Genomic DNA, 16481 nt, shown 5'->3' with positions numbered 1-16481 from the left:
TTGTTGGTTGATCACAGTTTTCCACATCCTCTTCATAATTTTGGGGGCAAGTGGAATAATCCTTACCCACTCTGTTGGGAAGTTAGGATGAATGTTCATAATTCCAGACTGTATGTGTTCTGTTCCTTTGGTTGAGGAAGGCATAAATATTCTTGTCTTTCTGAGCTTCAGATTGAGGACTTCAGGTTGATGAGAAAGTTTGTTTATATTAGTGTTGCGTAATTTCTCATTGCGATTCCAGTGATGTGAAATGCATCACTCTATGGCCACAGGCTGGGATTCATTGACACATATATATCTATGTTTAACATTGCAGTCCAATTACACTCGCCACCAATGTGGGGTATAGGTACCAAGACCCCTTAATTCCAACCCCAAGTTGTGGAACCCTGGCTATCTGGGTCTGGCTGGCCTATAGTGATAATCACTTGTGCTACTTCCATACATATGTTTTGTGTGTATTGCAGTTCACTATATTGGTACATTCTTCATCTAAGCAGGTACTTTCTGTATGGTAATGCCCTCATCAGCCCCTCCACATTCTCACTGTGGGATTCTATCTATAGTGTCAGCAGATGATAAGTATATTTTGGAAGTTAACATATTTCTAAATTAAAAATATATTTTCAATAATACCTCCACTGACATTCTCCTGATCTTCCTCTCCACTAAAAGCAGGTATTAGTGAATGGGATGGTGTCCATCTTGAAAAATTGTTAACATTATTTAAATGAGGTGCTTATATGCAGTACCAGGATAAAAAGCACATTGTTTAAGTAGGGAAGATATTTTGTGTGGCATATACAGAAACTGGAAGAAGAGAGAAAACATTCAATGCTTAGATGGGTAAAGCGTAAACCATGGAGGTCAAAGAATAGCTATAGTGTCAGTTATTGAAAAGACATTTTGGATTAAAGAAAATGTTAACTTTACAGGTATTTCTTAAATATGTAAAGTGAGGTTGATACTGTGACAATAAGAACCTAACTTTGGGAAAAGGAAATTTCTGTTGTGGTTTCATAGCCAGTTTAGTTACATTAGTAAATTTTAGCAAGCCATAGATATATTTAAATTTTATTGAAACAAGTTGATTACATGTAACAGGAAATGTTGAGGAACATCAAGTTAGAAATAAGTAAAAGTTGCTTTGTATTAATATTAACTTCAGTTTGTCATAATAATAGCATATTTTGTGCTAGCTTGCATGATTACTATATATGTATGTGCATGGTCTATAGTAGAAATATCAGCCTAATTATATGCTAGTCAGCATTGCTTAGTAGGAGCTTATTTGATCTGGCTGTTAGTACTAGACAGTCATGTAGTTTTGCATTCATAAAAAATTAATTAAATATGTTTGTTCTACATCTTTTCTTACTACATTTTTGGGTCCGGCATGGCCAGGTGGGTTAAGCATTCAGCTCGTAATCTGAGGGTCTCAGGTTCGAATCCCCGATTGCACCAAACATACTCGCCCTTTCAGCTGTGGGGACATTATAATGTGACAGTCAGTCCCACTATTCAATGGTAAAAGAGTAGCCCAAGAGTTGGCAGTGGGTGGTGATGACTAGCTGCCTTCCCTCTAGTCTTACACTGCTAAATTAGGAATGGCTAGCACAGATAGCCCTTGATTAGCTATGTGTGAAATTCAAAAAACAAACAAAAAAAACATACCACATTTTTATTTTTCCTGTTTGGAGATACAGTTAACTTTGTGCTTTTGTCAATGATGACAATAAATAACAATAGACGCTCCAGATACTGATGTGTTTCAACATGTATGAACGAAAAATGAATTACAGCTAACTTTACACACATCACTTACTAGATTTGAAATTGAAGCAGTAGGATTCTTTTATTATCATAGTAATGTTCAGCTATATGCAACCATACATTTTACATCTATAAAACGAAAATCAAATTTTCAAGCCCTAAGACTTCCTTCAGTATGCATGGATTTGTATTCAATATTATTGCTTCATACAATTGCAGATATGGAAGTTAACCAGAGGGCGGTGCATTATGACTTTACACGGACATCAGGATGCAGTTACGTGTTTGCAGTTTGATTCTTCAAAAATAGTGAGTGGATCATTGGATAGGACCATCAAGTTCTGGAATTTAACTAATGGTGAATGTCTGAGTACTTTAGATTGGATGAAATCTGAAGGGCACACAGGAGTGGTCAGGTAAGCAAACACATGGATAAGTGAACAAACTGACAAGTTTAATAAATTTGTTTAAAGTAAATTTTTATTTAGTTTTTTGTAACCAGCGTATTATAAAAGTAGTCTTCTTTTAGTATCTTTCATTAGACGTTTTTCAAAAAAATTATCTTATTGCTCTAAATTCAACACATTACAGTCTAGTATTTTGTGTTATGAATTAGGTGTCTTCAAGCAGATAGATGGAAGATAGTGAGTGCTGGAGATGACAAAACATTGAAGGTAAATATTCATCTTTCATTTTTTTATTTTGAATGTACACTAAGTTTCGAGTATGTTACATCACCTTTTCTTACACAAGCAGCTATTCTTATTCAGTGCTGCCCTCTGTACACAAAAATTTTAGTTATTTTCCTGCACACGTTTGTCTTTTGTTGGGATATTTTGTGGAGGGATGCTGTATTGTCCCAAGTTTGTTTAGCACCTTCTGATCCCCAGGACTTACATATGGCACCTTTTCTCCAGCTGTCTGTTTTTGGAATCCTGTGTGGAATTGGAAAGACAGCAATCAACCTTTTTATCTGTAGTTGATTTTTTGTCTGATTCTGAGCATAGACAAATCACTATTATTGTTTCTCTTTACATTCCTTCCAACACCTTATCAGTTCATACCTCCAGGGATTCCTCCTCTTGTCATAATGTTTGATGCTGATGGACACATCATCAAAAAGTATTAGTATCTAACTAATGAGTTCAAGTCCAGTGGGTCCTTGATTTATTGATATTGTTCCCTTATGGTGAATATTCACCACAAATCAGTGCATTATTTGAATATCATCCAAGGGACTTGTCATCCACTTCCTTTCTTCCTCTCTGCTGTCTCTGATACCAATATCCTTTCCATTGCCTTGGGATCCTATCACCAGTTAACATCTGTCAGAGGTGATACAAAATCTGATCTCTCAGTAGGCCATCATATCTGGAATTCATCCTTTTCCAAGTTGTTTGTAGTACCCTAGAAAATTGGAGACTGGTAGCCTTTGCTCAGTTTTTTCTGCCTCAGTCAGTTTTTGGTTTACCATGTATTCTTTTCTCACCCTTGTGTGGGTTTTTTCTCCAGATTTATAGATGACTTGAATTCTTATCTGCATATTCCAGTATCTCATCTGTTGAGGTACTATCTTTAGCTTTTTCATCATGGAGTAATTTATCAATTTCATGCTCTGCCCTTAGGGCTTGCTTTGGCCATGTCTTTTGTCTAGTGGTCAAGGCTTTTGCCAAACATATGCATGCTCAGGGGTTGCTCTTAACTGTTACATGGCTGACTGGTTTTTGTTAGCTCATTCTGAACACAGGTCTATCCATTACACTCACCTACTGTTTCTGAATGCATTTCATGCAGATTAATTAATCAAGTTGAACAATATAATATATCTATTCAAAAGCTTGTCCACTTGGGTGTTGTTGTTTTTCCACATTCACTTCAGTTTGGCTCAGTTTTGTTAATAATTTTATCTGTAATTATTTGGGTTCAATAACATTAGTTTAGTTAGATTGGTCAATACTCATAGTTATGTTCAGGTTTGAAATAAGAGCTCAGTTGTATCCATTCATACAATATTAGATTAGGCTTAACAGGGTTTTGTTTTTAGTATTACTTGTAACTCGTCTTACTAGTATATCATGAATTAGGTTAACTATATTGTTTTTTTCTTAAAAACATCACATCTCATACCTATGTTATAATCAATACACTAGGGTCAGAATATACGTGTACCTAATTTCATAATATAACATCAACTTCATTTTCATTTATACTTCTTATTAACTTTGTTTGTTTGGACCCCTAAAGCTGGGATCTGCAAAATTCTTCCAATACTGTATGTCTTATTGTAAGGTCAGGGTTTTTAAATTATAGCTTTTTATACACATTTCAATTGTGTTTAACAAGTATTTTTTCTGTTCAGTTCTCCTGTAGTTCACCTTATGGGTAAATCAATAATTAGGTTAACTATTTTTTTCTTCAACACATCAGATGCTATTCATCTGTTTATTTTACTACACACAAAAATTTACATCCTGTATTTCACTTCATAACTCTTAACAGTTTATACTCCTTACAATTCATTTAGTTTGTGAGAACCCTTGAGGGGAGTGCTGCTCTTCTTACTTCAACAACTCTCAAACCCATTTAGGATGACCCAGATTTTGTCAGTTTTCTTTGATTCCACTAATTATGACTTGCCTTCTCAGGCTTCTACTTTGGAATCTTTTCAGCCTACCTCAGCCTTTTTTAGACCTGTTTCACAGTATACTTTTCCTTCATTTTCCAGACATTATGTTTTATGATGAGCACTTTGGTCTCTTTTTAGGAGAGGCATGCCTTGCTTTTCACAGGCTTTGGTTCAGTTTTTTTTAGCATTACAGATAGACTTTCTCCTAGAATCTCTGTCACCTGTATGGAAAGGCAGACTGTGTTAATCCTATCCATTTTATCATCCACCTAGTTCTCCCTCTTCATTTTACTCTATTGACTCTCTTATAGAAAATGTCTACCTTTCACCTCCTTTCTTAGGTGTTTCACCTATATCTAGGAGATGTTTGTGAGATACCTCTTTCTTCTTTTCTCCATGTTGGGGCATTTGTTATCTCCCATTCTGTCCATCCATATATGGCTTCTTTGTTTTTGTGATTTTTTTTTTTTACCCAACTTCCACATTTTGGGGATTTTACTAACACCATTACTTAGATGTCTGGCTTTGTTTAGCTCCTTCTGAATAAGGATGGTCATAACCTATTCATATGCTTCTTACACAAGCAGCTAAGATGGTTGAATTTTCCAGTTGGATAGGTTTTTTTCCTGTTATCTACCTAACAATCTTGGCTATTTGGAGAGTGTTTTTTTAAACACCTACCTCTGTGAGGACTATCTCTTCTCTTCCTTGAATGCATTTGTTGAAGCTTTCTGTTATCCATGCCATTATGATTCACTGGCTTACTGCTATTGAGATTCTAACACATTGGGGGATGTGATTTGTATAAAAGCACTTTTCCCTTTGGGTCTGACATATATGCAATATTTTTAAGAGTTGCTTGATAACCAGTGGTCTCTTACTAGCATTGTTGTAGAATCTCCTCTTAACTTTTCCCATTTCCTCCTCAACTATATACATTCGTGGTTGAGCATATCACCCACAATGTTGGATTTACCAATTCCTTCCCTTTGTCCAGATTTGTTTCTCTTATGTAATGCTCATTTTCAAAATTAAGAGCATAAGTTTATCAGTAGGCACCTTCAAGACAATGATCTGTGGATGAAAGGTCTTACTATGTTAACATTTTGTCACTTCCAGCAGTCCATTGTGATTTAGTTCATTTTCTTTTTCTTGCTTAGATCTATCTAACCCATCATGTAACATTCTGTCTATTCAGTGATGATGGTTTATATCTCTCATCTAGAAAGCACTTATTGTTCCTTTTGTGGTAGACAGTGGATCTCACTTTTTGAACCCACACACTTAACATATGTCTCCCAGCATATCATATTTCACTTGCTTTTGTCCTCATTGCAATCAGCTTTTCAGTATCAGTACATTTTCTTTTGAGTAGCAACCTCACAGTCCTCAAATATTTGGTGGCTGTGCTTCATGTGGGGTACTCTTCTACAGGGAGCATTTGACTTCTTTTTCAATTCCAATTTATCTCTTTTATTTTTTTCTCTGACTCATCATCCACTTACTCTGGTTGTCAATACATTCAAACAGGGTGAAATCCAAGTTATTACTTTAGTTTTTCTTGTTCTGTTGGTCTTCTTCTTCAAGGTGATTTTGATTATCCATGTTATTCTGGGTCATGTCTTTCCTTCCTGGCCAGTACAGATCTGGCTTTCTTGGCCGTTTTGGATGAATATGTTGTTTTTATTCTGAGTTAGTTTTACTGATCTGTACTTTGGTGGCTCATATGGAATATTCTTTTTTATTATTTTCATTTTTTGTTATCATCCACCTTTATCCTCAGTTCTACCTGGATGATTCTCTTTTTCATGTATACTCTGAGATTCTTCATTGCTTTCAAGATTTTCTTCTGTTGGATCCATTTCTCACAGTTTCATTCCTTTGCATCACTACTCTGTTCATGATATTTTTTCTCTTCTAACTTTACCCAATGGATTTGGCTTATGATTTGATTGACCTTTTATTTCTTGTTTTCTTTCTCCCATAATCAATTCCTGGTGTCTTCACTTCCATTGTGGCACCTTAACTTTTATTTGCATCTTAACTCTGTTATCTGTGGGAGGTACTTTGTCTGTTGAGCAATGGAATTACACTTCATACATTTATCTCCTATCATCTGCCTTGGATAGCTGTTTCTTCCTCATTGGGGTACTGTCTTCCACCTGTTGCCATCCTTCACTCATCTATGAGACTGTAACTGGTTAAGTTTTCTTTCTTTTATTACATATATTATTTTTAAGATGTCTATCCTATGTTTTGTCCAGGATCTCGTTGTGTGACAAACGATGCTTGTCTAGGTATTCTTTAGTCACTTAAAATTATACTAAAACCTGCACTGTGAAGTTATGTTGACTTTCATAAGTTCTATGGTTACAAAACACATATTGTTTTGGATTTAGACTTGAACCAACTCTCATGTGTTCAGGCATCCCTGGTTCCTCATTCAGTTTGCCTTTAGTGCACTTCCACAGTGTTGTGGGTCAAGGTGGGTTTAGTTGTTGATTGTACTACTTCTTCATCTTGAGCTACCTCTCAATGTATTTTAATGCTTAACTGTAATTAAAACAGCATAAATGTAACAGCAATCTTATATCTCAAAGTAATACTTTCAACATAAACTTTATCTCAAAATTTTAAAATTATAGCAAATCTTCATAAACAACATTTGCAGTTTTATTTCCATCTACCAACAAATAAATATTTTGAGGTGATCTCACTCCAGAATGCTCTACATCTCATTGATCATAAGAAGAACATGGCTTTTTTGAGAATCAATCCAGCAACTTTATACCTTGACCTTCAATCTCTTTAGAATATTCATCATTGTTTAAAATTTCAATCTGTCAAGATTGTTTGAGAATGACTCAAAAGGCTGGGAGTAATTGACCAACAGGCTTTATAAAATAGAAATAGCATGAAATTGAATTTTGATCCTTTTAGGACATTCCTTATAGCTCATTTTGTTTATTTACAAATCCTGGTTGAGATTAGCCCATTCGGCTTGGAGGAGTTAGGGTGAAAATAAATACACATTTTGTCTTTATATATATATATATATACAAACACAGACACACAGTACAGTTAGATTACTGTCCAACCATTTACTCCATTGGAATGTGCTCCTCACAAGTAGCACACCTGTAACAGAATTAATGCACTCTTACATGTGTAATCTTCTTTTTAAAGTGTCTACTTATTAGGGTGTCCTTCAGATGCTTTAGAAGGATGCTTCTACTTTTTCCCTTACACCAGTCCTACACATATTCTGTGTATTCAATTCTAGCTATGTATGCGAGTGGAAGCAAGGTACCTTGTTGAAAGTTATAATTTTTCTACACTGATAATATATTTCCGACAGGTACATACTTTCACTCACACTTCCCACCCTTCCTTGCTACTGTCAACTGGTACTTATATTTCTGTCTAAACTCAAAGTGATAGTTAAGTAAAATAACATAGGTATGTTTCACTACTATTGTTGTGGAGGTTTGTTGCATGATAATTTACATGTGAGAATCAGTTAAACCATGTGAATTGAGTAGTGTGTGGAAGTGAAAGGTTTGTAGCATGCCAAAAAGTTTTTGCAAATAGAGGGCAGCACTGAATGCAAATAGTTACATATGTGAACAGAGGTAAATACCTGTCAGAAATACATTTTCAGTGAAGGAGAATTGTAACATTTTTTTCTTCATGAGTTACACTAAATAAATGAGTTTAAATACATAGAATTAACACACAAAATTGCCTTAAAATATTTTTAGGCAGAGTTTTTGAAAAAACAAGATGAAGTTTTTTCTTCTTCAGTTCTTGATGACGAGAAACCCACTTGAAATAAAAATGTATCTCAGAACAGCTGGTATTTGCTGAAAAGGAGAGAACAACATTTTGACCTTCCTAGGTCATTTCTGGCTGTTTACTAGTCATGTTGGGCTATCTTCTACAGTTGCTACACATCTTGCTTTTCTTCAATTCTTCCACAAGTTGTTTCTTTATGTATTTGTTTCATAACTGTGGCCTCTCAGTTATTTTAGGTACTGGTTATAGAGTTGTCTTATCTTCCAGTTTTTTTTTGGTTTTCATTATCATAGACTTGTTTTGAATCTTTTATATTGAGTGACCTTGAATTCCTAGTTCTTAAGTGGTGCCTTGGTTTTGTGTTATATTTCTTCAGTTTTCCCCTTTTGAATCTTTAATGAATTTTTCCACTCTATCATATTTTCCTTCATTATTTGCATTGGGTGGAAGATGTTCTGAAGTCAATGCTCTTTTTATCTTTTTACGCTAATTGCACCTTCCTACTTAAAACTTGATTTGTGAGTGAAGGTAATCTTTGTTTTTTACCTGTTGTGTTATCTACTCTGACTGGTCACTGATTCTCATTATGAAGAACATTTTTATGTCTTGTAAAAGCTATTGTTATCTTGGTCATACTGAATATTTCAGCAAACCTTTAAAAAGATTGTTGAAATATGCTCTTCAGATCTTGCTCTGTGTGCTTTAACAAATGGGCTTCTAAAGTTTAGCAGTCATACTTATAAGAATATTTTCATATAATTTAAAAGTAAATTTTGGTTATATCTCACTAAACTTCACAATTTTGTGATGTTTTGGATGTCTTCATCACACTTCTCCTAAGAGGATATTCTGCAGACCAAAATGTAAATGAATTTAGATATGTTCTTAATTTTGTTTTAAACTCTCTTTTACATCTGATTGTGATACTTCAAGCTGATAGAATCCCTAGCAGGTGAGTTATTTTCTCCTACCTGCATTATTTACTTGAGTCCACACCTCTTTTGTACATTCTAACCCAAGTATCATTATAAGATCCAACAGCCTTTTTAATGATTACAGGGCATCTTGTATTATAGAATCACTGGGTTAAAAAAATGGCCTTCTTATAATACAATACTTAATGTTTGAATGGATCCATCTAGTTGGGATCTTTAATTGTGACACATACCTTTAAAATTATCTTAGACAAACTTCCACTTGTTTTTAACTGGTGTTCCTTAAAAGGATGAAGCATTGTGAAAATGAACAGAGGATACCATCTGATGGCTAAGGATGCCTCAACAAGAAAGTTTTCTGCTTTTGTATCACATCATTGCATAGTAGTTAGTATTTGAGGTATTGATGATGAGAAGACCATTTTTTATATGATGTTTTGTTGCTCTAACCAGGATGAGAAACAACTTACTGCTTTACGTTTATCATTCTTTACATATTTATCAATTTGATGTTTACATTAACTGTATATGAGTTGTAGAGCTCATTCAGTTCTTTTCAGTTCTCCATGAGTGTCCGCAGACCAGGCTAGTTTAATGACCTGTCTTTATGTCATATGTAGACAGAGTAGCCTTAGTCTCAGGAACAAACCCAAACATCAGCTATTACAGATCTAATCCTCTGAGATTCTTCCATTACAAGTGAAGTTCACACACAGTAATTTGATCTTATCTACTTGTTATGCCCTCACCTGTGAACACACCTAAGAATGTGATGGTTCCACAAGTAAATACATACTGCCTGGTTCTTCTTTTTTTTTGTGCTATATGTTATTTAAAGAATAACAGTGGTTAGAAGGTGCTCTACTCAGAAGAATGCCTTTTCAGAGTATCTTTATTTTATACAGTCTCTAAGAAAGACTGTATTCCCTATTTTATACAGTCTCTTTTAAGACTGTATTCCCTTCAACTTTGTGTGATCTCATTTTCAGTTGTGGTGGTTAGACTGTTATCTTCTTGCCTAAGAACTGATATTTTGGTCAACCAGTGGTTCTTATGGCTCTCTCTTCCATTTCAGTGTGGGTATTTTGACTGTTTTTAATTTTATGTTTTTACAATTAAAATTTAATTACAAACATATACTTTTGAAATACAGTTCCAGTCACCTCCCACCAATAGGATATATGTAGTTTCCATCATGGCAGCAATTACAAAATCTGGATTATGGTGGGAAAGCAGCTATGCTTGCAGTTTCCAGGTGTCTGTGGAACTTGTAAAAGGGAGTGAATTTTAAATTTTGTGTTTCTGGCCCAGGAAGCATTAGGAAACTTCATTTTTACAGGCACCCTGTGTAGCTGACATTTTTTTTTATGTAGTTAATAAAAGCAGTTAAAAAAATCTTTTAAAATACCATTTATTTACTCTGTTTTCCTTTTCCTAGGTATGGAGTCTGGAAACAGGACAACGCTTGGTTACTCTACGAAACCATACAGATGGTGTTACATGCCTGCAATTTAATGATAGCATCATTATATCTGGATCTTATGATCAGACAGTCAAACTATGGGATTTTAGTGTTTGTTGAGTATAATACTGACTATAATTGGGTATTGGTATTTCTGAAAGAAATGTATTAAGCAAGGGTATACTGTGCTAATTTTTATGTGCATTTAATGTTTGCAAAATTTGGGTGCCAAACACCTTTATGTTTATTTATACGTTAATTCAATGTTTTTGTTTTTGGGTTGTTTCTGTATTGAATGTTCATTAAGCTGCCATAAATGCTATATTTTTTTCACCATAACATTATTTTCTAAGTCTTTTGAAAACGCAAGTAAATTTAAAATATGCCATAAATCTAGAGTTAAGTAACCTTATTTTGGGATTAAAATATTTTATTATAATTTAATGTTTTTACATAAATTAAATAAAGGTGGTGAAGTACTGAGCTTTCACAGAAGTAATTTATGACTTGCAAATATTGTGGTTATTTCAACATTCCCTATAAAGTTGTGATGTAAAGATTTTTTCAAAAGACAGTGGAAGAAAATTTGTGGTGCCTTCGCTTTTATAATACTTTTGTATAAATCATTACTAAAACTTGTTTAAAAAAAGAAGAAGAAGAAAGAATTTTAGCTGATTATATGTAGAAAGTAGTAATCCATTGATGTAAGTACAACAATTCTAAAATCATGCTCTAAAAGTCTTAAACTAGTTTTTTCTCTCTGTAAACACATAGCCTTCCTTATATTAATCTGGGTTTCAAATATAAAATTCTTTACCTTCTAGGTTGACTACAGTAAAATGTACATCTTTTAGACAATTTTTGAAAGCTAAGTTTCTGAGAATTAACTCACCTCTTTACACAGAAATGCTGTTTCCCTTGTGTGTCAGCTATGAGATTTAGATTCCACTATTCTTGAGCCTAAATGCTTATGTTTAACATTAACTGCAGTGATGTTTGATGATGTCATTATAGAAATATAGCCCTCCACCTAAAGAAGAGCAACAGAACCTCCATGTGCGGAAAGTTCCTCTGTGCACTTGCATTCATGATAACTTCATTTTTTTCCTCAGCATTTTATTAAATAGATGTATTCAGATTTCTTGTGTAAGTTCAATTTGATGAGATTTGTCTTCAGTAATGAAAGTTTGGATTTTGTTTTTACACTGGACATGTTTCAGAAGCATTGATTACCATCTTGAATTTTCAAATGATGATGACTTCTACTTGTTCTTTTTTGAGTGATAACACTATACACATCAGCTTAACAAACCAGTTACAAATACATTTATTTAAATCCAGGTATGCAGTCATGTGTATAGTACACAAGTTACCCTTTAAGAAACTTTACAGTTAGAATAAAGGATTGACTCAGTGACTAAGATTTAGAACATGTACAGTACTTTATTACAAAATGTTAAATATTCATCTACATTCAAGTCTGTATTACCATAAGTATCTTGAAAAGCTTTCACACTAAAGGAATCAAATGTTTCATTCTAAGCGAGTAACTACTCATTAATATAAATATAGCCTTCAATAATATACCTTAAAATTTCACTAGAGCAAGTATATTATCAATTAAAACAATGTGAAAAATGTTCAGATATAATTTATGAGTTCTCGTTAATGCTACAAATTTTACATCAGTTCCAAATTATGCTATTCGACTAGAGATGACAGCAATAATTACTTGCATGGAGTTTGTGCATGGGAGATTTTCAATACTCTGAAGAACAAACATTTTCAAAAGTTGAGAAGTAGCAGGTCCTGTAGGGTCTGGGATCAGCATCAGTTTTTAAGTGGCAAGAAGATTATTTGCTTCTCTGCTCAGTGTTGGAGAATTGATATTTGATCCCAAAACATGACTTTTCATCCACATTTCCATGTCTTCTTGTGATGATTCAATCAGGTATATGTTTTCTTCGCAAGTAGGTCCTTTGTCTAATTGAACAATTTTGATGTTTTACTTACCTATCTAAAGCTAAAACTAGTTATTAATTGGTTATGATCAAGAGCTGTTAATCAGCAGCCTATTTGCAAGTATTTCCTCTCATCTTCCTTCTTCCTTTCAGTCAAATTTCCCTTATAAGTTGTTTTATAGAATTAATTTTTTCCAAGTAGCACCAATAATATCAATTTAATGTAAGCTTTCTCACTGGTATGATCACGTCTGTTTATGTAGATAAGATAAACTGCTAGTTTATACTGCATTATAAAATACATCACAATATTTGTTTTAAAGTATACATTTCCTTCTTTGTTCAAGTGTCTCTATATAACCTTTATTATACATTTACCAATATGCATGTATTTTTCTTTGCTCGATACGTATGTATATCATACATGAATATTTACAAAAATTATATTTTTTATCCAGGAAAGCTTTTGCAATTCTTCCCAAAGTACCATACATGTTTCATACTTAACTTTCTGAACTGGATAGTAATAATTCTGTGGAATAAGCTGACACTAAGGAAATGGCTGCCTACTTCTCTGTTTAGCACTAGGCCAGTTTTAGAAATAGCACATCACAATGTGTAACAGGTGGGCTGTGTAGGCTAGTTATTGGAGCTTAACTTTGCCACCAGTCACAATGGATTTATATGAAATCAGAATGACAGTTGCTAGTGGAGTACATAAATCACTAACTCGAGGAAGCTTAAAGTTAGAATAAGGATTTGACTCTGAGAGTAATATTCAGAGACAACGAAACTTTGATACACTATCTTCAGTGTCACCAGTATAATGATGATGATCTCTTTCTCAGATGAGGCTTTTTTATACAATCTTGCATCTGTGGTAACATAATTTGTAGATATTATAAATATTTACTTCATTAACGTATCTTTGTTCATCTTTTGTTATATAACTCCTCTTATGCATTCACTGACTGTGCACTACAGTTCTTATTGCGTATATGTATGGCACACATGTAACTCTTTGTAATATGCATATTTTCTCAATACTTGAAGCATTTCAATTATAGTGAAATGCCCAAAATCCCACAAATGCTTCAACAGTCACTCTTTGAATTGTCTTCAGTAAAAGACCTTATTGGCTGGTGGTCCCATGAAGATCTGTGCACTTTTTTGAAGTCTCCTCAGTGTGAATTTTCCCTTTTTATTCTTTACGTGGAGCATGGGAGACCCTTACCACTTACCAGTTCTTAGATACTGAGGTGGTAGACCTTGAAGAATCCTCATCAGTTGGTTTTAACATAATACAGTGGCTAGGGTGGTGGTGACTCTGCAGGTGTAGTGTGGGTCATCCCCTCACACAGCTACTGTGCCCACCTTCTGCCACACAAATTTATTCAGTAGAGTCAAGAAAAGCACATGGTGCAATCATGATCTAACCACACTAGGCATATTGGCTCCACAAGCATATGTGTGCAGATGCTCAGTTGGTCATTGTCTTTTTCTGTCATTCCTGCAATACTTCAAGCACTTTTGTCTTTCCCTCTCTTTCATCTCATGTGAAGAGCATACATTGATTGAAATGGGATGCAGTCTTCCATGGGTGTACCCCTATAGAGCTCCTGCAACTGAATGTCATACTTCATAGATTACCCTTTAGGAACTCTCTGAAGGGAGCTTGACTAGGTTTTATTTTGTCTTGTCTAAGAATGAAGCTTTTGCAAGTGCATAGGGGGAGATACTGTGTGTGGAGGTTGTGCCACCCTTCTTTTGGTGGAAGACTATTTCATATGATGATGTCATGATGGACAAGTACAGTTCATATTAAATGTATAGATTTTAAGTGGGAGTTAGCTCAAGGCTAGTGGCCTGAAAGTTTTGTAGGCATATGAGTGAAAGATATAGCTTTCTGTGTATGGAAGCGAGTATCTATTGGAAATACATTTCAGATTATGAAAATGTTAACTTTAAAGAAATATGTTTTATTGGAGGTAAAACTTTGGAGTTAGGTTGTAACATATAAATCACAATTTATCAAAGCAGAATATTTTCTGTTTTGCAAATTTACCTGCAAAAGTTTGTAACTTAAAGAAATTAATTTCATCTCTCAAGTTTACTTTTTATTAAGTTTATGTGGTATTACTTTAAACTTTATGGCCATACTACCGCTATATTAGACAAGACTTAAAATAAATAAATTTAAATGTTACTTGTAGGTTTTGTCTAGATTGATAAAGATTGAATTCAATTTATAGACAAATTTATTGACAAATCTATAAATTGAATTCAATCTTTATCAATCTAGGCAAAACCTACAAGTAACATATAAATCACAATTTATCAAAGCAGAATATTTTCTGTTTTGCAAATTTACCTGCAAAAGTTTGTAACTTAAATAAATTAATTTCATCTCTCAAGTTTACTTTTTATTAAGTTTATGTGGTATTACTTTAAACTTTATGGCCATACTACTGCTATATTAGACAAGACTTAAAATAAATAAATTTAAATGTTACTTGTAGGTTTTGTCTAGATTGATAAAGATTGAATTCAATTTATAGATTTGTCAATAAATATGTGAGATACGAGTGTTTTTAAATCTTTCCTTTGCCAATAAATATAATTGTGTTTTCTAGGTTTGTCACTAAGTTGATATACTATAAATGGTATGTTTGTCTTAATTGATAACAGTGGTTTAAAGATTGTCCTGAGTTGATACAGGAGGCTTTGTTGTGTATAGATTATTTGCTGTTGTTGTTTTTTGTTGGTTGTTAAAGTTGGTAATTATCTTCTAAAACAGTTCTGGTGAACACAAAATTGGTTATTAGCTTTTGATCAGTTTTGCATGTATTTACTGTTTAGAACTATAAGTTGGTTTAGAGTGATGCTGTTGTAATTGTTTTGGTACATGGGGATAGCTGAATCTGTTATTTTTACATATGTTCACACAGCACATTCAAATCAAAGTCTTTATACAAATCATTATGCAAAAACAAAAAAGAAGTGGTTGTTTCTAATATGAATTTCATATTGTCAGTAGTTTAACTGTGTATTCTAGAAATTAAAGTATACTTGTCTTAGTTTCTTGCTTTTAATGATTTGCAGTTAGTCAGTTATGCTACAGTTCCTATTGTATGTGTGAAAAACGTTTATTGATGCATCATTTAGTATGAAAATTTTCATATTTTATACTGTCCAAAGAGAAACCTTTAGTTTGTACTGTTTGCAGATCTGTGCCAGTGAATAATATTTGTAGGTCAGAGAATAAATACTGGAAGATTAAGTTTAACTATTTTAGATTAATAATAAAATAGTCCTAAAAATTAAAAATACTGAAAATAAAGTTTAAAACTAATTTGTTTTTAACTTGTTAGGCTTACAGTGCAACTTGTAAGTGTGGCTTGTAAAGTTTGACTTAATTTATTATTATCTATTTCTCAAGATGAAATTGTAAAAAAAACTGCTTAACACTTTCCTCATAAGCTTTGCAATTCCAGTTGTTATATGAAGTGTCTGCTCAGTACATTGTTAATATTATGTAATCAAGATTTCTTCTTTAACATTCCAAAAATAATTTTATCTTTACCTACAAAACCTTGGTGGCAATGACAGTACCTTTTAACCTGTCATCCATTTTGTATTAATGTTTTAGAGACAGTTGTTGCTATACCCTCTGCTTTATGTTACCAAAGAAAAGAAAAATATTCATTCAAGGTGAGATAGGACAGTGCCCTTGACATGTCAGCTGTGTTTTTAAAGATATTGCATATTTTGGTTCTGAGCAATGTTTCAGACTATATGTTGTTTTCTCTGAGCTGATTAGTATCCTAAGTGTCTTAGGACAAAGTAAATACTGTAAAAGCTATGAAAACATTTAAGTAAAATATGAAAACTATTCGATTTCCTGCATACTTTAGTTTAATGCACATGTT

The 16481-nt window shown here is 33.5% G+C and overlaps 1 protein-coding gene across 2 annotated transcripts in view; it reads left to right on the top strand.

Moving 5' to 3' along the window:
- The window catches only part of LOC143253076 (uncharacterized), a 61551-nt gene extending 45300 nt beyond the window's left edge, over positions 1 to 16251 (top strand). For both annotated transcript variants that reach the window (XM_076506281.1, XM_076506280.1), the window contains exons 11-13: positions 1993 to 2189; positions 2390 to 2447; positions 10568 to 16251. In XM_076506281.1, the coding sequence (XP_076362396.1) occupies positions 1993 to 2189; positions 2390 to 2447; positions 10568 to 10711 (399 nt within the window). In that variant the 3' untranslated portion in view covers positions 10712 to 16251. The remainder of the gene's footprint in view (positions 1 to 1992; positions 2190 to 2389; positions 2448 to 10567) is intronic.
- Positions 16252 to 16481: the final 230 nt, after the last annotated feature.

Source organism: Tachypleus tridentatus, chromosome 6 (genome assembly GCF_004210375.1).
Source record: "Tachypleus tridentatus isolate NWPU-2018 chromosome 6, ASM421037v1, whole genome shotgun sequence".
NCBI classification, from domain to species: domain Eukaryota; kingdom Metazoa; phylum Arthropoda; class Merostomata; order Xiphosura; family Limulidae; genus Tachypleus; species Tachypleus tridentatus.
This window is presented reverse-complemented; position numbering and strand designations above follow the sequence as displayed.